The sequence below is a fragment of the Brassica rapa genome, chromosome A04 (assembly GCF_000309985.2).
Source record: "Brassica rapa cultivar Chiifu-401-42 chromosome A04, CAAS_Brap_v3.01, whole genome shotgun sequence".
Classification (NCBI taxonomy): Eukaryota; Viridiplantae; Streptophyta; class Magnoliopsida; order Brassicales; family Brassicaceae; genus Brassica; species Brassica rapa.
Window position 1 is genome coordinate 20,847,161 of NC_024798.2, and position 19,998 is coordinate 20,867,158.

At 37.2% G+C, this 19,998-nt stretch overlaps 2 protein-coding genes across 3 annotated transcripts; both read right to left on the reverse strand.

The window, feature by feature from the left end:
- Positions 1 to 146: 146 nt before the first annotated feature.
- LOC103866050 (clathrin interactor EPSIN 2) lies at positions 147 to 5,734 on the reverse strand. 2 transcript variants are annotated; one of them, XM_033290511.1, is made up of 15 exons: positions 5,479 to 5,734; positions 5,043 to 5,136; positions 4,921 to 4,972; positions 4,626 to 4,705; positions 4,469 to 4,547; positions 4,291 to 4,374; positions 4,032 to 4,177; positions 3,436 to 3,747; positions 3,193 to 3,234; positions 2,990 to 3,088; positions 2,685 to 2,917; positions 2,271 to 2,497; positions 1,802 to 2,151; positions 1,059 to 1,651; positions 147 to 973 (listed from the first exon to the last, which is right to left on the reverse strand). In XM_033290511.1, the coding sequence occupies exons 2-15, from the start codon at positions 5,075 to 5,077 to the stop codon at positions 423 to 425; spliced, it is 2,883 nt and encodes a 960-aa protein (XP_033146402.1). In that variant the 5' UTR covers positions 5,078 to 5,136; positions 5,479 to 5,734; the 3' UTR covers positions 147 to 422. The 2 variants fall into 2 exon arrangements, with proteins under 2 accessions (XP_033146402.1, XP_009142175.1); XM_009143927.3 differs by having other exon boundaries at positions 1,059 to 2,151.
- A 1,380-nt stretch (positions 5,735 to 7,114) lies between these two features.
- On the reverse strand, positions 7,115 to 11,504 carry LOC103866162 (extensin-2). The gene is made up of 3 exons (XM_009144040.3): positions 10,095 to 11,504; positions 7,550 to 9,762; positions 7,115 to 7,460 (listed from the first exon to the last, which is right to left on the reverse strand). The coding sequence occupies exons 1-2, from the start codon at positions 11,368 to 11,370 to the stop codon at positions 7,586 to 7,588; spliced, it is 3,453 nt and encodes a 1,150-aa protein (XP_009142288.2). The 5' UTR covers positions 11,371 to 11,504; the 3' UTR covers positions 7,115 to 7,460; positions 7,550 to 7,585.
- Positions 11,505 to 19,998: the final 8,494 nt, after the last annotated feature.

Consider the following 19,998-nt stretch of genomic DNA (forward strand, 5'->3'; position numbering starts at 1 on the left):
TACCTCAGAGCCTGAGGTAGCTTTAAGAGGCGTAAACCTCAAGCAATTGATGGGCGAAGCAGCAAATGAAGTTGGAGGGAAACTTCTGTTAGACTTTAACGACACTGGAAGTGAGAGAATCCAAGTCCTTTTGGAATGAAAGAAAGTGAAGAAAAGTAAAATATTTTTATTTGTTCCGTGAAGGGAAAATGTTTTTACACATTCAATACGTGAAACCCAAAAATAAAACAAAATAGAGAAGAAAATGTGTATATATCAATTTATAATACGCATATAACAAAAAGGACAGACCGGAGGGAGGTCTGCCACTCTCACCAGTACAAATTTCACAACAAGCAGAGAGAGAGAAGAACAGAGTTAGAGTGTCCTCTGTTCTTGATTTTACAAGTGGAGAGTCTAGTGTGTAGTGGTTTGGCTTCATCTTACCTGTATCCACCACCATATTGTTGTTGTTGAGGATTGTAACCGCCTTGACCCATCATCGGATTATAGTTGTTGTTGTTGTTGCCTGGCATGTTCTGACCAGGTACCATCCCTTGGTGTTGTGGTTGCATCTGATAGCCTTGGCCATATCCACCTCCCATGTTCATGCCTGGTCCCATTCCCATACCCATGGGTTGGTTTTGGTTCATGTTCATGCCTGGTCCCATTCCCATACCACCCATCGGTTGGTTTTGGTTCATGCCTGGTCCCATTCCCATACCGCCCATGGGTTGTTGGTTTTGGTTCATACCTCCATATCCACCGATATTCATTCCCCCGCCCATGGGCATGCCAGAAGCTACCATTGGATTTGGTGGAGGTCTCATAGAATTTGCACCAGCACGCCCCAAGCCAGTTCCTGAGCCCATAGCTTTACCCATGTTGATAGTCGATGTTGGTGCTGGTGCGTTTGTCGGTTTCTCTAGCCGCTTCTCTCTTCTGTTGATCGCCTCAAAGTCAACTCCTATGTCTGCCAAAGGATTTGTTTTAGCTGCACATAAGTAGCAAACAAAAACTGATGTTAGAAAGTTTGATCCAAACTGGGTTTATTGTTTTTTTTTAATTTTCTCACTTACGTCCAGATATGTTAAAGTTAACAAGCCCCCTGCTCAACGTGTCTGCCCAGACAGATGATTTTGGCTCAAACTTTTTCTGAGGCTGGGGAACAATCTCAATAGCTCCTGTTAAAGGTGTGAGATCTTGATGAGAGGACGATGACGTCAAGGAGCCTGTTGGTCCACCTTGTGAAAACATGTCTCCCATGAAATTGTGGTTCCCTTGCATATTAACAGGCACGGATTGAGTTCTTTGTAGACCATGGGAAGGCGGCATTCCATGACCCTGGTGTCCCATGAACTGACCAGCTGGTCCACTGGGGTTAGTGTAAGGGGTCTGTGAGCTCGATGAAGTGGCAGCAACTGGTCGTGGGAGGAAGCTTTCGTTTGTGGGGTGCGAAGTAACTGCTCCAGGATTGTAACTGGCTGAGCCAGGCTGGTGCATGAAGCCTCCACTGTTATACGGTGTGGCTCCACCCATATTTTGTGAATGAGGAGGAACCATGTTATATTGTTGCCCAAATGGAGTTTGTCCATGCATGTTTGGAGCTGAAGATACTGGCTGAGGATGATATCCCTCGTACATGTTGTTTCCACTGGGAGGAAACTGAGATGTTGCTACTGAGGCACCCGGTTGTTGCGGAAGTGAAGCTGGAGGACCAGCTTGCCCAAATGGAGTTTGTCCAGGCATGTTTGGAGCTGAGGATACCGGCTGAGGATGATATCCCTCGTACATGTTGTTTCCGCTCGGAGGAAACTGAGATGTTGGTCCTGAGGCACCCGGTTGTTGTGGGAGTGAAGGTGGAGGACCAGATGGTGGGAGAATGCCAGCTAGAATATCAATATCACTTTGAGATGTGTCAAACTGATCTTGGGGAAAATCTTGTGGGTTTGATGGAGGTTGCACATTCTGAACAGCAGGTTCAGGATTGGCAACAGCGGAAAATGAATCCCCAAAGCCAAAGTTTTGAGCACTATCAGTATGTGAGGCCTCCGAGGTGAAGGCTGGTGGTGTTGCTTGGAAAGGAGCTCCAAAGCTCTGCTGTGGGTTTGAGTCGGTGTCCGTTGAAGTGAAGGCTTTGAAAGGAGAGTCACCAAATGGGTCATCAAATGTCTGTACAATGTAAAGAGAATTTTTAAATAATCAAAATTGTACAAATAAAAAAGGCATCCTCTTAAGAAACAGTCAAAATCTCCGAGTACAACTAGCTGCTTAACCGCTGTATCAAATACCTGAGTTGATGGCTGAGATGTAGAAAACGATGGAGCATTTGGTTGTCCATTGGTTTCAACAGACGTAGAATCAGCCGGGACAATGGCCAATGCATTTGATGAAAATACGTCTGCAAGGGAGCCAAGTAAGTCCATCTCAACACTGTTTGAGGTGGGAGGAGCAGATGTAGAAGCAACTGCTGGAGGAGCTGAAACACCGTCTGCAGATGCATATGCTGGAGGGCCAGCTGGAAAAGAAACAAAACACATGACTTACACTCGGAACACGGAGAGAGTTTTATGGATAACAATATAATAAACAAACGAAAAATGAGAATTAATCTTTATGGAGTAGAGAAGTTTGAAAGGCAAAGAAAAATTTGGAGATGTAACAAACTAGGAGCTAAAGAAATGTACACTATGAGACCTCTGTACCTGAAAATGCACCGCGTGGATCAAATTCATCAAAGGCCTCAAATTTCTGAGGAGAAGATTCATTAGCAAAAGCAGCAGAATTATTGTTTGTGTTGCTTCCAGCAGGAGGGGAAGCAGCCCCTGGAGCAGCAACTTGTGGGGGAGGAGGAGAAGCAGCTCCTGGAGAAGCAGTTTGTGGGGGAGGAGGAGAAGCAACTCCTGGAGCAGCAACTTGTGGGGTCTCCCCACCATCCCTGGCACAAAATGATTCATCAGAACCAATAAAACCAAGGTAGCTCTGAATCTGCATTGTAGAGAATTATCACCTTTCACTATATACAGGGCTCTTTGAGTCACTGACAGCTTCTTCATAACTAGGTGGAGCACCAATATTTTGTTCAGAAAACTTCCTCTGGAGCTGCCCTCTGTCATATGTCCCGAAGAAAGATGATATGAGTTGACATAAGTCTACAAAACTTAATACAATAAGAAAAAAGCTCAAACTTCAGCAAAAGACATCATAAATTACCTCTCATCCTGAGAATTGTCATCAGCTCTAGCACCACTACCCCTACACAATAAAGAGGAATGTTTCAATGTATAAGTAGAACTAAGCTAAGAAGATGCTCGAAACATACTTTTTGACATCAAGTACTGCTAGGCTACTATTTACAACAAATATGTCATCCAGTGGTATTGATTAAATCTCAAAATTGTTCCCTTCTTTTTAAGATCAAGTCTAGAGGCAAGTTGAAACTCCAAATCAACATACCTTGATGAATGGCCATCATCCTCAAACGTTCGTTCCCTATCTGAACTCCTACCTCGCGAACCAGTTTGGAAGTTATCAACACTTCTGCTCCTTCCTCTGTAATCATCTTCCCTATTTCCATCTCTCCCATACCGGTCTTCAGAGTCTCTGGAATGACGATCTCCATCACGGCTATTTCTATCATCATCCCTGTAACCATATTCTCTCTCTCTTCCATAACTACTTCGCTCTTCATCCCGGGATCCGTAATCATATTTGTCACCATATCCTCCTGAAGGCTTATACATCCCACCTGGTGCTGAGGTGCGATACCTGTCGTAAAATTAATGTCAGATTGATGTTCAGCTCATGAAGCAGTTTTAAAATGAACCCAAAGATCTGTAACTTTTTATCTCTGAGAATTGAATAACTTTCAAAAGTCAGGAGCTAATCCTTTTAAATATCACCACTACAAATTGATAGACTACTATGAGGCATAATAACAGTTGCAAGGCCACTAGAAACATGAAATTCAATAAGTGCCAAGCGAGGCTAACACATAGAGGAAACTACAGCAATTTAGGGGAAAAAGAAAATAAAATTACAAGCAAACTTACTTGTCTCTGTTAGCAGAAGCCTTCTCTCTGACCTCAGCTATTCTTTCTTTGTCATTAACCAACGCCACCAGACTCTGTGATTTCTTCCTAACATTGCTTCCTTGATCTCTACCACCGGAATCAATATACTGAAAATCGGATAATGTCTGCCACATGGAAAATGGACATAGCGTAAGATAGTCAACCGCTGAGATATAGCATGGAAGGATTCTATTGATGCTGAATACTTCAAAAGCAGTGTACTCAGAGTGGTCATTACCGAAATTTGATATGCACGCTCTCGAATCTCGTCTATAACACGTTCTGACCCATGGCCTACCATGTACTCCAAAACAGTCAAAGCCTGAAGTGGACAGAAGAGGTAAACCAGAAGGAAAGTGTATCATTCACTGCTACAAAAATATAAACAGGGAATAAGTCACCAAATATAGTCTTACCTTGTAGACATGCCGCCAGTTCTTTCCAGTGTCGCTAAGTCGTTTCCAAAGGACCCCCATGATCAGCTGGTATTCATGGCTGCAAGAGAAGTAACATTCTTGTGTGATGTCATAACTACAGCAAAATAGAAAAAAATTGAAAGGTGGTTGTAGTTACTAATTTCTGGAAGCTTGCGCAAGATCAGCAAGAAGTGATCCGTGAGGACCCCATGGCTCATTGCTAGTAGCATCTAGAACCTGAAGAAAATGCAACCAGATGAAACTATGTTGGACATTTCGCTTCAAATTCCATAACCAGATGAGGAATGCAACATAGATAAGCGTAACTAATCAAAATTTCTAGTTTAAGGAAGAAAAGTAACGAAATTGATCAACTCAAACAGCTCCTGAATCTCAGTTTGATCAGAATTTCAACAAAAACAGAGAAGAAGCAACAAAGAGTATCCTTTTACCTTCTGTTCTATTCCAGGCACTTTAAGCACTTTCTTGTTGACCTCCCTCTTGCTAAAAAAATAGAAAATAAACCATTGTAAATATTCATTCAGGTCCAGTTCCAGGGGATTATAGTTCTTACAGGTCTCTGACAGTTTGACCAAAGACTTTCTTCATCTTGGTAAGTGTTCCAGCAGGAATAAGTAGCTCTTAAACAAATGCCCCCTCTACCAAGTCTGTATCAAACAAGTCATATATCACCACAAAAGGGATCCAAAAAGAGAAACCGAAGAGCCAAAATGCATCAAAAAATCATAAATTTGAGCAACCAACACAAACCAACCACCAGCAACAAAAAAAAAAGATGACGTGGCTATGAAGAGAATAATAAGCATAAATCAATCAGCTAAAATGACGTGGCCTTGATCAATTGTTTCTTCGTTCAGATTCAACTTTGAACATTATCATCAGACTTTCAATCACAATTCGATCAAGCTCGAAAATTCAAAACACACACAGATCTGATGAAACCGATACGGAAACATTGAATCTAATCTCCCAAAACAGCTGGATCGTACCTGCGAGAAATGAAAAGAAGAAGACGAAGCGGCGATAGCAGATCGTGATCCTTCTGCGTTTCAGCTCTCAATCAATCTTCTCTCTAAAATTGCGGGTCTAGAGAGAGAGAGAGAGAGGAGAACGAACACACAGCAGCAGCCAGCCAGCCAGAAGAGAACATTCAATTACTAATAAAAAATTAATTAATTAATTAAAAAAGAATAAAAAGGTGGAAATAAAAATGATAAGACAGCGCGATTAACTCGCAGAATATTAAGGAGGACTCCTAATCAGTAATCACTCTCTATTTAACATCACACCTGTTTCTTCTTCATTTTCCTTTTTCTTTTTTTTAATTTGTAGGCTAACACAATTATTACTTTGTTGTCACCACGTTTTTATACCTGAATCTCAAGTGGAATACAGTATTTTATTCAAATTTATTTACAATTTGGAAATCTATATACAGTATATGCTTTTTTTCATTTTCGTTAAGATATTTTTTTTAGTACAAAGCTATTTAAATACTCCCTCCATTTCCGAAAATAAGATTTTCTAGAATTTTTTCTTATTTCATAAAAATTGATTTTTTATATTTTTAAAGTATTTTGTATACTTTTGAGAAACATTTAATATAAATATTTTAATTGATTAAATTTTATTGGCAGATAGTTATTGAAAAGTGTATTATATTCTTAATAAACATGAAAACTCAAAAAAATACTCTTTCTGTTTTGATATGTAAATAGTTTTAGGAAAAAATGTTTATTTCACAATGTAAAATATTTACATAATCCAAAACATCTTTTCCATTTATTACATGTTATGTGACCAATCAAATAATTTGTATTTTTTTTATTATTGGTTGAATTTATGTATTAATTGCTATTTAAAAAAAAATTCTTAATATTCATATTTTTAATTAAAACTACTTACAAATAAAAACAAAGGGAGTATTAATTTTAGAAACTGAAGGAAGGAGTATTTAATTACTGTTGAAAGCAAGGAAAAATTTATAGCTTCATTTATATTTACTTTGATTAATAGGGATAAATGATTAGAGAATCATCAATGTATCATATTCCCACCCACCCACAAAAAAAAAGTGACGGTGACAAAATTCGTGGACAAATACGTTTAGTAATGGGCCTCAGCTCAGCTGTTACTTATCTAAAGCCCAATTTACAACCACTTCACGTGTATGTTAGTCCCTTTTCTTTTGTCACAAGTATTCTAGTTCCTGTTTTTTTTTAAATGTGTTTTTGGTTTAACAAAGTATACAAACTATATTCGATTAAGTTTTTTTAATCAAATTATCAATTCATTTCAATTTTTAGATTCGTAATTTTCTATCAAAATTTGTTTTAATTTGATTTTTTTTCATCGGTGTTTTTCACAAATGTATAGTTCAACAGTCAATGTCGAGAAAAACAAACAGGTGGAAATTAGTTGAACGAAAGTGATTATCTGACTAACTCCACAACATAATTAACTAATAAGCCTATCAGATCGCAAAGATGTTGTCATGTTCTTATTTTCACTTTCCAGCGTTTGAAGCAACGATATATGTCGTGACCACCTCATCACCAGAATGTCTTTCAAACTTTAATGTTTCAAAAATATAAAAATAACGTTAAAACAACGAACAATCTTAAGAAACACGAAACTGGACATTTTTTTATTTGCTAACACCTCACTCATTACATTAATGTAAAAAAATATTTAGAAAATGTATGCACAACAAATAAATAACGATAACACAAGGTTACAAAGAAGAGTACTATGATACGATCTAAAAGGGTCTTGGAAACAATCCGACTTGATGAAGACGCGAAGATGATAATGCAGAAGTGGAAGATGAGCGACACTGAAGAAGAGGAAGTGATGTGGATCATTGTTGGAGATGTATTGTTCATGGTTTCCACGAGACGATCCTTATTTGGTTCACTTCTTCTCATCTTTGACTTTGACCCTTCCTTTATTTCATTTTTAAAAAGAAAACCTGTGTAGATAATAAACTGAGATTTTAGTGGAAAGTTTTATCGAAATGGATATGGAGCATATTGAAAGTATTGGAGGGTTGGAACTTACTTGAATAATGTGGAAATTTTGTTGAGTTTGACGAGCCTAGTAATGGGTAGGAGGTGGGGGAGAAGCGTAGATGTAGACTGGAGGTGGGGGAGATTTTACTGGTGGTGGTGGAGAGTTGTAATGGTACGGTGGTGGTGGGGATTTCACTGGAGGAGGTGGTGAATGGTAGTAGTAAGGTGGTGGGGGAGATTTGACTGGAGGGGGTGGAGAGTTGTAATGGTACGGTGGTGGTGGGGATTTCACCGGAGGAGGTGGTGAATGGTAGTAGTATGGTGGTGGTGGAGATTTGACTGGAGGGGGTGGTGAGTGATAATAGTATGGTGGAGGAGGAGACTTCACAGGTGGGGGTGGTGAGTGGTAGTAGTAAGGTGGTGGAGGTGATTTCACTGGTGGGGGAGGTGAGTGATAGTAGTATGGTGGTGGTGGAGATTTCACCGGAGGAGGTGGGGAGTGGTAGTAGTATGGTGGTGGTGGAGATTTCACCGGAGGAGGTGGTGAGTGGTAGTAGTAAGGTGGAGGAGGAGATTTCACCGGTGGAGGTGGGGAGTGGTAGTAGTATGGTGGTGGTGGAGATTTCACCGGTGGAGGTGGTGAGTGGTAGTAGTATGGTGGTGGTGGAGATTTCACCGGAGGAGGTGGGGAGTGGTAGTAGTATGGTGGTGGTGGAGATTTCACCGGAGGAGGTGGGGAGTGGTAGTAGTAAGGTGGAGGAGGAGATTTCACCGGAGGAGGTGGTGAGTGGTAGTAGTATGGTGGTGGTGGAGATTTCACCGGAGGAGGTGGTGAGTGGTAGTAGTATGGTGGTGGTGGAGATTTCACCGGAGGAGGTGGTGAGTGGTAGTAGTATGGTGGTGGTGGAGATTTCACCGGAGGAGGTGGGGAGTGATAGTAGTAAGGTGGAGGAGGAGACTTCACCGGAGGAGGTGGGGAGTGGTAGTAGTAAGGAGGGGGTGGCGACTTCACGGGAGGAGGTGGGGAGTGGTAGTAGTAAGGAGGGGGAGGAGATTTCACCGGAGGAGGTGGAGAGTGGTAGTAGTAAGGTGGGGGTGGAGACTTCACCGGAGGAGGTGGGGAGTGGTAGTAGTAAGGAGGGGGTGGAGACTTCACCGGAGGAGGTGGAGAGTGGTAGTAGTAAGGTGGAGGAGGAGACTTCACCGGAGGAGGTGGAGAATGGTAATAGTAAGGAGGAGGAGGAGATTTCACCGGAGGAGGTGGTGAATGATAGTAGTATGGTGGTGGAGGAGACTTGACCGGAGGTGGTGGAGAATGGTAGTAGTATGGAGGTGGTGGGGATTTGACGGGTGGTGGTGGTGAGTGATAATAATATGGAGGTGGAGGAGATTTTACTGGTGGTGGAGGAGAGTGGTAGTAGTATGGTGTAGGAGTGTGCGTTGGAGGGGGTGGTGATTTGTAAACATACGTTGGAGTGGGAGGAGGCGGTGACTTGTAGACATAGGTCGGAGTAGGAGGAGGTGGTGATTTGTAAATATAGGTTGGAGTTGGTGGTGGTGGAGATTTGTAAACATATGTTGGGGTTGGAGGTGGTGGTGACTTGTATACATAAGTAGGAGTTGGTGGAGGTGGTGACTTGTAGACATAAGTAGGGGTTGGTGGTGGTGGAGATTTATAGACATAAGTCGGGGTTGGTGGCGGTGGTGATTTGTAAACATAGGTCGGGGTTGGCGGTGGTGGTGACTTGTAAACATATGTCGGAGTTGGCGGTGGTGGTGATTTGTAGACGTAAGTCGGAGTTGGTGGAGGTGGTGATTTGTAGACATAAGTTGGAGTTGGTGGTGGTGGAGACTTGTAGACATAGGTTGGAGCCGGTGGTGGTGGTGACTTGTAGTAGTAAACCGGAGACGGTGGTGGTGGAGATTTGTAATAGTATGGAGGATGGTAAGGAGCCGGTTTGTGGCATTCACCATAAGGTTTCTTCGGTGCATAAGCAAAGGACTTAGCATAAAGCACAACCTCGTACTTTGTCTTTGATTTCACATGGAGTTTTGCACCTTTGTTACCCATATGGTAACTTGTAGGAATGTTACATGGCGATCCCTTAGGAGGAGCATGAAGCTTGGCCGTGCAGACTTCGCCACCGTATTTACGGTAGTTGTATCCTTTAACGGTGATTGCGTATTTACCGTTGATTTTGGTCTTTCCGTATGCCTTCACTGTCTTGTCACCGGCCTTGCAAGTCACTTCCACAACAGCACCTATATGACAAAAACAAATTATTAAAATTTAAAAATATCATTTGATGTCCTTTTAGTTGGTATATCTACAAAATCGATTTTGCTTGTTCGATCTCTTTGGATTGTTTGTCAATAACAGATTCTTGTCTTTTTCTTGACTTAATCTCGTTTTCTTTTCTCCACTAATAAAAATAAAATCTAGATCACATGCAACTACTAGTACTTTACAATACATATATGCTAGTTAATTATTTAAGTCCTATAAGCATCAAGATAAAATTATGTAAATTAGTTAAGGAATTTGCTAAGATTAGAATTTATTATTGAACACGTGGGGGAGACTTATAAGTTACCTTTGAGATGCTTCTTATCGTGGGACTTTTTAGGGTATGTCCAGTCATAACATCTGTAACAGTACACCTTACCAACAACTTTGAAGACAAGTGGATGTGTGTGTGGGTGAGGATGAGGGTATGACACCGGAGGTGGTGGTGATGAATAGTAGTATGGTGGAGAGTACGACTTTGGTGGTGGTGGTGGAGATGAGTAGTAATATGGTGGAGGGTAAGATTTTGGTGGTGGTGGAGATGAGTAATAGTAAGGTGGAGGTGGTGATTTCACCGGAGGAGGCGGTGAATGGTAGTAGTATGGAGGTGGAGGAGATTTGACCGGTGGTGGTGGAGAGTGATAATAGTATGGCGGCGGTGGAGATTTAACTGGGGGAGGAGGAGAGTGGTAGTAGTACGGTGGTGGTGGAGATTTGACTGGAGGAGGAGGAGAGTGGTAGTAGTACGGTGGTGGTGGAGACTTGACCGGAGGAGGAGGAGAGTGGTAGTAGTAAGGTGGAGGTGGAGACTTAACCGGAGGAGGAGGAGAGTGATAGTAGTACGGTGGTGGAGGAGACTTCACCGGAGGGGGTGGAGAGTGATAGTAGTACGGTGGTGGAGGAGACTTCACCGGAGGAGGTGGAGAATGGTAGTAGTATGGTGGTGGTGGAGATTTCACTGGAGGAGGTGGTGAGTGATAGTAGTATGGTGGTGGAGGAGATTTCACGGGAGGAGGTGGAGAATGATAGTAATAAGGAGGAGGAGGAGATTTCACCGGAGGCGGAGGAGAGTGATAATAATACGGTGGTGGTGGAGATTTCACCGGGGGAGGTGGAGAGTGGTAGTAATACGGTGGTGGAGGAGACTTAACCGGAGGAGGAGGAGAGTGGTAGACATAAGGAGGGGGAGGAGACTTCACGGGTGGTGGTGGAGAGTGGTAGTAATACGGTGGTGGAGGAGACTTAACCGGAGGAGGAGGAGAGTGGTATACATATGGAGGGGGAGGAGACTTCACGGGTGGTGGTGGAGAGTGGTAGTAATAAGGTGGTGGAGGAGACTTAACAGGAGGAGGAGGAGATTTATACTCATACGGTGGTGGAGGGGACTTAACTGGAGGGGGAGGAGATTTGTATTCATAAGGAGGTGGAGGAGATGCAACCGGAGGCGGTGGAGATTTATACTCATACGGTGGTGGAGGAGAGCTATAAATGTAAGGTTCAGTAGCGATTGCCGAGCCAACAAGTAACGCCAAAATGGCTACTACCCATTGACCCCTGGCATGACTCCATGCTGGAGTCGCCATTGTTTTCACCGGATATTTTAACCGGCTACTAAGGCTTTTCTCCAAATTATTAGTGGAAGAAAAAAATGGAGAAAGTGTGTAATGTTTGAAGAAGATGAGGAAGAAGTGATTGAATGTGTTTCTGCATGGAAGAGAGTTGTTTTATAGCGGAGAAACGTAGTCATTTGTGGTGGCCTTTGTTCATAAGGGACCGATTCAATATTTACGTCTCTTTTTCTATTGTTTTGTTATTTTAATTTCGCTATTAGCTGGCAATTATTGGTTTTGTAACTTCTATAATTTAAATATAAAATATCATGAAATTTCCACTGTGTTAGAAAACTAATCTTCAACCACCCGATTGAAATAATCCAAAATTCTGATTGATAATTATTAATCATTCTTTAGAATAAATGATACTATTTGATGCCGTTAAGCTATGTTAATCACAATGACATCTACCACAATCACTTTCGATAATATTATTAATTTTCTACCGACATTCTGTAAATGTTAAAACTTATGTAAAATTTGAAGCTTTAAAGTATCTAAGCAGGAAAAAATGATTACACGAAAAATAGAACTAAACATTGAACTTGTTGGTGCGTGGAACTTATGGGTGACGAGAGGACCACAAATTTTCCCTTAATGCATATTACAATATGGTGCCAGAACGTTACTACATGTTTCAAAGTCATGCAAATGGAAGTAAAACATATATAGAACGGTAAATAAAACGTTATAACAAGCAAAGAAAGTAAAGAAAATGGTGATCATGAGTAAAGTCAAATGTCCTAAAATGGCTGACACAAGAACCCTTCGCCATCAATAGGTAGAGACAGCTGTTTATGAAGATGAAAGCGAGTTACGATACCAAGTTCAAATTAAACTAAACTACAATAGACCAAGTTAAACAACGACTTTGATTTGTGACATAAAGAAATGTGATATAATACATGCAAGGTCGCGTGGTGTGACTCGGTGTAAAATACCACGTCGACTCGGTTCACACTTCTGGACTGTAATTATAGAGTGCATGTGAAATCTCTATTATGAGAAGTATAGCATGTGGGATTAAAATCAGTGGCATTGCTGCTTTTTGTCTTGGTCGTACGATTGGCCTGCTAATATGAGGCTAAAATGGTATAAATAATAACTTTTTTTGGACAACAATATAAATAATAACTTAACACACTAATGTTAACCTTTTGAACTTTAAGAAAAAATAATTAAACCTTTTTTTCCAGCGACTTTGTAATATACTCTCTCCACTTTCTTAAAATACGTATTTAAAACATGTTACAAAAAATATTTTTTTATATTTTAATGTATTTTTTTATCAATAATTAATTTTAAACTCAAAAAATTGTATTTATTAAATTTTATTGGTTTAAAACTATGAGAAGTAGATAATCACAAAATATGTATTTACTACTAATATTTAATATATTTTATTAATATGTGTGAACATCCTAAAATATGTATTATTTTGAGACTGAGCAAATATTAAATTACAATTAGATAAATGGCATTGGCGCATTGCAACTAAATTATATATAACAATTCGAAACTAAATCAAATTATTCTGTTAGTTAAGGATTAGGTTCAGAACCTTCTCTACTGTAATTTAATAATGGCTGCTGACCACATGCATGTAAACCTTATCTGGCTAAAATTACGGGTTTTCACTTTTCACAAGATCTGAAGATTATATGGTTTCAGTTTTGGAACTCCCCCCATTAAAAAGTATATTACAGTAAAATATTATTTTGTCGAAATAACACACAAACATGCAGATTACTGCTATATGTTCAAGACAACAAAAGACAGAAGTAAGAATGAGCAAAAAAGCGGGGAATAATTACGAATTGCTATAATAAATGTAGGTCGAAAATATTAAATCGTGCAAAGAAACAATAATTTATGTCGTGAAAAAGTATAATAATTTATGTTTCCCAAAGAAGAGGCAAAAGTTTTGTACTTATTTTTGATACGTGTATTTTTCTAACCTCCTTAGATTTTAGGCTGCCCATCAGTTATCGATATACTATTTTGTAACCAAAAGGCTATAGACTGGTCAATTAGTAAGAGCTAATGTGGTTATTTGGGATAATGCTTGTATATAAAATACGCATATAGGTGATTCAAATCATATTATACAATTTTTGGGACAATATTATATTTTTTCGATTTATACATTTGACCATATCCGGGATATATTAGTGTTTTATTTGGTGGACAAGAACAAGTTACGTTGTTCATTTTATTAGTTGCAAAAGTTTGATATACTAGGATTTTAACTATATCAATTCTTCTCCAATAAGATAAATTGTGATACACCAAGGATTTCCATAATTTAGGTGATGATTGGTTTGACTGTGGATGTAGAATGTTAGTCGTACAAATTTAGATATAAGTAAATTGGTTGTAGCGGTAAAGTTATTACTGTAGATTATTTTTGCAGAGACTTTTGTTGTAGTTAAATTTGTTGTAGCTGTAAGCTATAGGTTGCAAATATTTTAAAATAAAATATGTGAAATATGTGATGTATATATAAAATAATTATTATTTTATCACTTAAAATAATTTATATTAATATTTTTAAAATTATCAAACTATATTGTTATTTAAAATGTGATATGTAAATAATGTTTATATTATTTAAAATATTTCAATAATTTAAAAGCACCCAAAATTAGAGTAAAATATTTATAGATGTTTTTTTAATGTGATTATCTTATTTATTTGATATTATAGATTATTTTTTAATTTTACAGTTTCTACAGCCTATAAATAAAAGATATATGTTTTTTTAACTAAAATACATAAGAAAAATGTTTGCTTTATTTTTTTTACTGTAGCTTTAAAAATAAAGCTATAGCATGATTGGTAAAAATTAATAGAAATTTGATGCAGGCTTTAACTTTGAAAAGTAAAGCTAAAGCATGATTGGTAAAGTTTAGTGATTTAAAAAAAAATAAAGCTAAAGTAGGTAGATAAAACCCAACCGATCACCCCGTAGTCCAGAACAAAGAATAATTAAGGTGAGGCCCCCAAGGAACTAGTCTATTGGGTTTCGGGTCCGTCGGATATTTCGGGTTATCAAAAAAAATATAATTTTAACATTTTTGTGAGAAAATAAATAAATATGTATATGTATTTTGAATATCTGGTAAAATGTTTCATTAGTAATAGAGTCGTCGTTGGTAAGTTTAGCGTCACATCAGAGAAATTAGTGTTGGAAATTTGATACCATGATAATATTATTAATTATCATTTAACTTATATGTTTGCTTTATAACTTTATTCGCCAGTTTATTACCCTATGCTGTAGGATTGCTCCTTGAAAGATAATATTAATGTACGTTTTAGTATTAATATTGAGAATTACTTTTTACTACCCTGTAGTTATAGAAGACGGGCTGCCCTATAATAGCAATTAGGACCAGTTAGCACTTTAAATTGTTATATGATTCCCTATTCATTTGTCAATGGCGTGCCAAGAAAGAACTCTACCAAGATTGTTTTCAAATTATTATTTTTGATTTGGTAACGTTTATCTAGAATTTTCTTGCAACAACCCTATTTTGTTTATTTCATTTGAATTAGCAATCCTTACTCAAAGTTATGTCTGTCGTAATTATAGTGTAATATATTTTATGGAACTCAAATGTGATACCATAATCGATTAATTGTGAGAATGTTGGGTGGCAGTTGCCTTAGATTGAAACGTTTAATAAATGTTTTCTTAACGTATCAATATAAAATAAAGTTTATTTTGGACTACATTGATTTATGATTATTTGACGCTAAAATAAACAAAGATGGTAAAATTTATTGGCACTCCTCATGATTTAATAGAAAAGTATATTAAATTAATTATTCTTCCCGATTACATGTTTCATTAATCTGGTTTACCAGTTGAATAAAAAAGCAAACTAAATTTCGAAGGTAGAAGATTTTAAACACGGCATAACACCTTTTGAAGTTATGATTTTAGTCTGGTAATTAAATAAAATGTCAGCTCAGAGTCTATACTTAATATTTAATAACTTAATATGGTACTAGCTAATATTTACTACTTTAAGTGTTCAGAATTTTGATTATTTTTCTTTGTTGATAACATTGTCTATATTTACAATGCAGATAACAGAGACTGACACAAGTATAGGGATCATGTGCAGGCAAAAGAAGTACTATGTGAGAGACAGATTAGATTTATAATCTTAAAGCAATCGTCGTCTTGATATGTTTTCTTTGAGGATTTTATCAACATGTATATAAGTACGTCGTTTGATTACTTGTGAAATTTAAGAAAGGGCCAAACTTACGAATATAGCTTTTGCACACACCCATAACCATGCTATGCGTGATGATTTTTTTACATTTTTGGAAAAGTTTTCAAATTTATTTAACCTAAAAACATGTTTTCAAACACTCCTTAAAAACATGTTTTTTAGGTTAACTTTTTCCTATGCCACACCAAATTTACCTGTTTTTGTTCACATTTTCATCTTACTAATAATATCAGAGCTATTTTTTTTTTTTACCAAATAGTACGGTCGAATTGTTAAATAGTTTCTAATCGATTGAACCAATCATGCTTAAATAAAATATGCAATTTGACAATTAAATATTAGTCATTTGTAAATCAACTCGAAGGAGTCTACCTGGTTATCATATTACAATTGGCTTCTTTATATGTACTATTTTCATTTTATAACTTAACACAATATTTAATTTAGACCACGATTTTGTTGTGTTTTTTTTATCGTTACATGTAATTTATCAAATTTAATTCACTTATTAGTTTTTAAGGAATAAAACGATTATACAAGTCGCTATATAACAAAGAAGGATTCCGTACTTACTGGCTATATTCATTTTAAAGTATTATAGCGACTTCGATATTCAAAATTTATTCGCTTATCATATTTTCTTTTATCATTTATAGTACCATTTTATTGTAATGAACTATCTTTTACTAATCAATAAATTTCACATTACCAAAAAAAATGGAAATATAGAAAATTATTTTTTCACGACAGAAACATGAAATACTTCTATAACAAAAATATGAATACAATATTATGCTTGCTTCAAAACGAAACTACAATCAGAACCCTACAAGACAAAAGAATTGTTAAATAAAATAAAACTAAGTAAACACCACATGTTACGTATATTCCTCTGTCGTTAATATGGGTTTCAGTTTAATAAAGTTTAAACTATCTTATTCATATGTCAAATAGTGTCTCGTGTACTTTTCCAAAGCAATGATTAGATTTATTTTTTTATTTTAAACGAATTATACTAGTCGCTACAAAATAACTCATTAGAGCATATTGAAGCTTAATAGGCTCGAAACGTCTTATATGCTACAGTATTATGAAAGTTATTTTCAAGTAGTTTATGGTCTCTTAAGATAAACCTTTATAAGAGCTCAAATACAGTATATACTAGCTGGCTTTGTTGAAATTTGGAACCAGTGCACTATATACATTCTTACATACCTACATATATTCACATAATTTGTAAATAATTTTTTTCCTAAAAGCATATCTGGCTGTACGAATTCTGAAACGTTTTATCGTTTATGTATTCTTTACGAATAAACTGATATTTGGTCCACTAACTAATCAAAATTAAAAGATGTAAAAACCCTTAATCGAGATTAGATAGCATATAATTATGAAATAGGAAACTGTAAAAGTTTTCATATGATATAAAATATGAAGTTGCCTAGTGACTCTTCATCAACAGCTGACAATATCAAATTTTCGTAATTAAAAGTTAATTGTCAATGTTTATTGCTATAACTTAGGTTTTGACAAACGTTTTAGTAAATAGTTATTGACATATTCATCTGCGACTTTGATCCCAAACTATACGCGTGGACGTACACGTAATGATGTCCAATCCAGCACATCAATTATTCGACTATGGATATGCCAAGAGAGTAGCTAATCAAAACAAATGATACTTACGTACTTAACAGTAGTTATTCAACTAACAAGATACTTTGACTTGTAAAACGGAACTCATACGATTCGGTTATCCGAAGAGATTAACAAAGACAATAAAAGTATATCTTATAAGTTGGATAATTTTCACCGACACTTTCTGAAGTTAAATAACATAAATCAACATCAAAAGTCGACCAATGTTTACATTATATACATGCATGGACGGATTAACTGCCAACAATACATATATATATATATTGGTTTATCTTAGTCACATATATATAAGTGTAAACAGTGGTGGATCTAGAAAATATTTTGAGTGGAGATATTACAAAAATTTATTAATAATGTTTTTGTTTGATATTTTACATGTATTTATATCTTTCAATAAAGATACCATTTAGAAAAAAAAAGAAACTAAATAATACAGTTAAAATAATTTACTATATCTAACATAAAAAAAGAATAAACCTACTAATAAAAAACAAATTTTAATTGAATGAGAAAAACAAATGAACAAAAAATCCGAAGGAAGAGAACGTGAGGTGGAGGTTCCCTCAACTCTGCGTCGCCGGATCGTGCTCCGAAGGGTGAAGGCGTCTTTTACCTTGCCTCGTCGGTTTTTGTCTCTTCTGTCTGTTTAATCTTTAGATTAGTTTTAGGATTTTCATGTTTTTTTTTTGCGTTGGCGATTGAGATCCATGGATGACTTCTCGTTGGTGGAAGAGAGAGGAGTCCGTATCAAGATGGTGATGTTCCGTGCGCCGGTTAGGTTTCTCTTGTGTGTGCTCGAACGGTGGCGGTGATGATCTCGCTCCGGCGATTGATCTCTCCAGTAAAGATGACACAAGAATAAATTATGGTTACGGTGAAGAGTGTGTGGAGGTCATGGGCTCAGGTTTGTCACGGTGAGGCATGCTTCTGTAGTGGCCGGTGAGACGCGTCCGTGCTCCGACGTAGGTTCTCCCGGGAGTGGCGACGTTGCGGGTTCGTACCTCGAGGTAGGGCGAATTGCGAGTCGGCGATGTTTGGGTTGGATGGGTAACGGGCTTGGGCTCTAAGCGGTTTGGTTTTTTCTCGACTTTGTGTTTGGACCTTTAGGTGTTTGTAAAATATTATGGGCTTCGGCCTTTTTTCTAATAAAATTCAGTTGGGAAAAAAAAAGAACGTGAGGTGAAAAAAAGAAATATTACGCATGGAAAAAAAGGAAAATCAGAAAAATCAAAAAAGAAAAAAATAGAAAAAACAGTATACAAAAAGGCCAAGTGGGGATTCGAACCGGGCGAGTAGGCTTTAGCCAACTTAGCTGCAAGATATCTGTAAATTCTAAAGGAAATAGACTCACTTCGAACTTTTAGTGGGGGCAACTACACCCATTCTGGGCTAAGGTAAGCCAACATATATTGACATTAGTAATCGGTTATCACAGCATAGTTATTAAGGTTTGTGAGTGACAGACTGGGTATTTTTTGGCACTGTTAAGCTTCAGTTTTTTAGGGTTTATACTATTGTTTTTACTTGTAAAGGAAGATGCTGAATAAGCCCACAAAATACGTTCATCTATTAAGTTCACACATTAATAGTCTAATGAACCACGCAAAATACGTTATATACTATATTATCCTTGCTATGAAAAATAGAAAAGAATGACCACATAAATGAGAAAAGTCTTCACTCTTCCCCTATTCACCACTTTAAAAAAGTAATTTAACAAATAAAATGGTATTTTTGAACAAAGTTGCAACATATATGTCTCGACAATTAATAAAAAAACAAAATGTTGGAATTATTGTGCTCAAACAGCAGAGTGAAGACATATACACTTTAATACTCACTTCCACGTTGCCTAATTGTAGCGTCACATGGCCGCATTACGGTCAATTCATTCTTAAGGCCACCACCGTCTCAACCGGGTAACTTCTTTTGGCTGACTTGACTTTTGTTTCCAAAATCGCGAAGCAATCAGCAGCCATCAGTTATCATTTTTTCATGCGAGTTCCAAGTATCATGTGCTCATTTGTATTAGTTACATTTATAGCCCAATAATCAGATTAGTCCTAAATCCTACAGATTATGAAAGAATCAGCTTGTAAGGGTCTTTAGTATGAGTCACTCCAAAAATCGATTAATTATATGAGATAATTATACTGACCTGTAGGATTTGAATTGTAGTCTCATCCTAACACAAGAATGAGACTAATCACTTTCCAAAATCACTTTAACAGTAGGTCGGAGGACCCCACGGCGGCGTAATGCAGACAGCAGCCTCTAACAACTAACTTAGCCTTCCTCATATGTCTCATCTTTGGTCGCTATTTACTTTATTTTATTTCATGTTTTCTAGCGAAACATAGATATATAACATAAATTATTGAATCATGATATAGAAGGTGGCATTATTAATTAATCGTAAACTAAGCTGCTACATCTTGGAATGTGCTCCTAGTAAGATGCTCTTATGGGTAGGTATCGATTCAATGAATATTCTTTGCAATAAAAAGAAGTACTGTATACGCAAATTAAGGTCAGTTAAGTGACAAGTTTTTAAAGATTAACCAGTTGATGTTGTTAGATTGTCATAAATTTCTACGAATAAAATCCTTCACTACTCAGGAAAATAGCAAACAATCGATACCTACCATACACAAATCTATGTTACATAGACTATTCATTAGAAATTTAA

Coding starts and splice junctions, on each gene's coding strand:
- LOC103866050 (XM_009143927.3), bottom strand. CDS start 5,077: ATGAAGAAAGTCTTTGGTCAAACTGTCAGAGACCT. Junction 4,973..5,042: donor GGTCAAACTGTCAGAGACCT/GTAAGAACTATA, acceptor CTATTTTTTTAG/CAAGAGGGAGGTCAACAAGA. Junction 2,498..2,684: donor TCCACGCGGTGCATTTTCAG/GTACAGAGGTCT, acceptor TTTCTTTTCCAG/CTGGCCCTCCAGCATATGCA.
- LOC103866162 (XM_009144040.3), bottom strand. CDS start 11,370: ATGGCGACTCCAGCATGGAGTCATGCCAGGGGTCAATGGGTAGTAGCC. Junction 9,763..10,094: donor CGATAAGAAGCATCTCAAAG/GTAACTTATAAG, acceptor TTTGTCATATAG/GTGCTGTTGTGGAAGTGACT.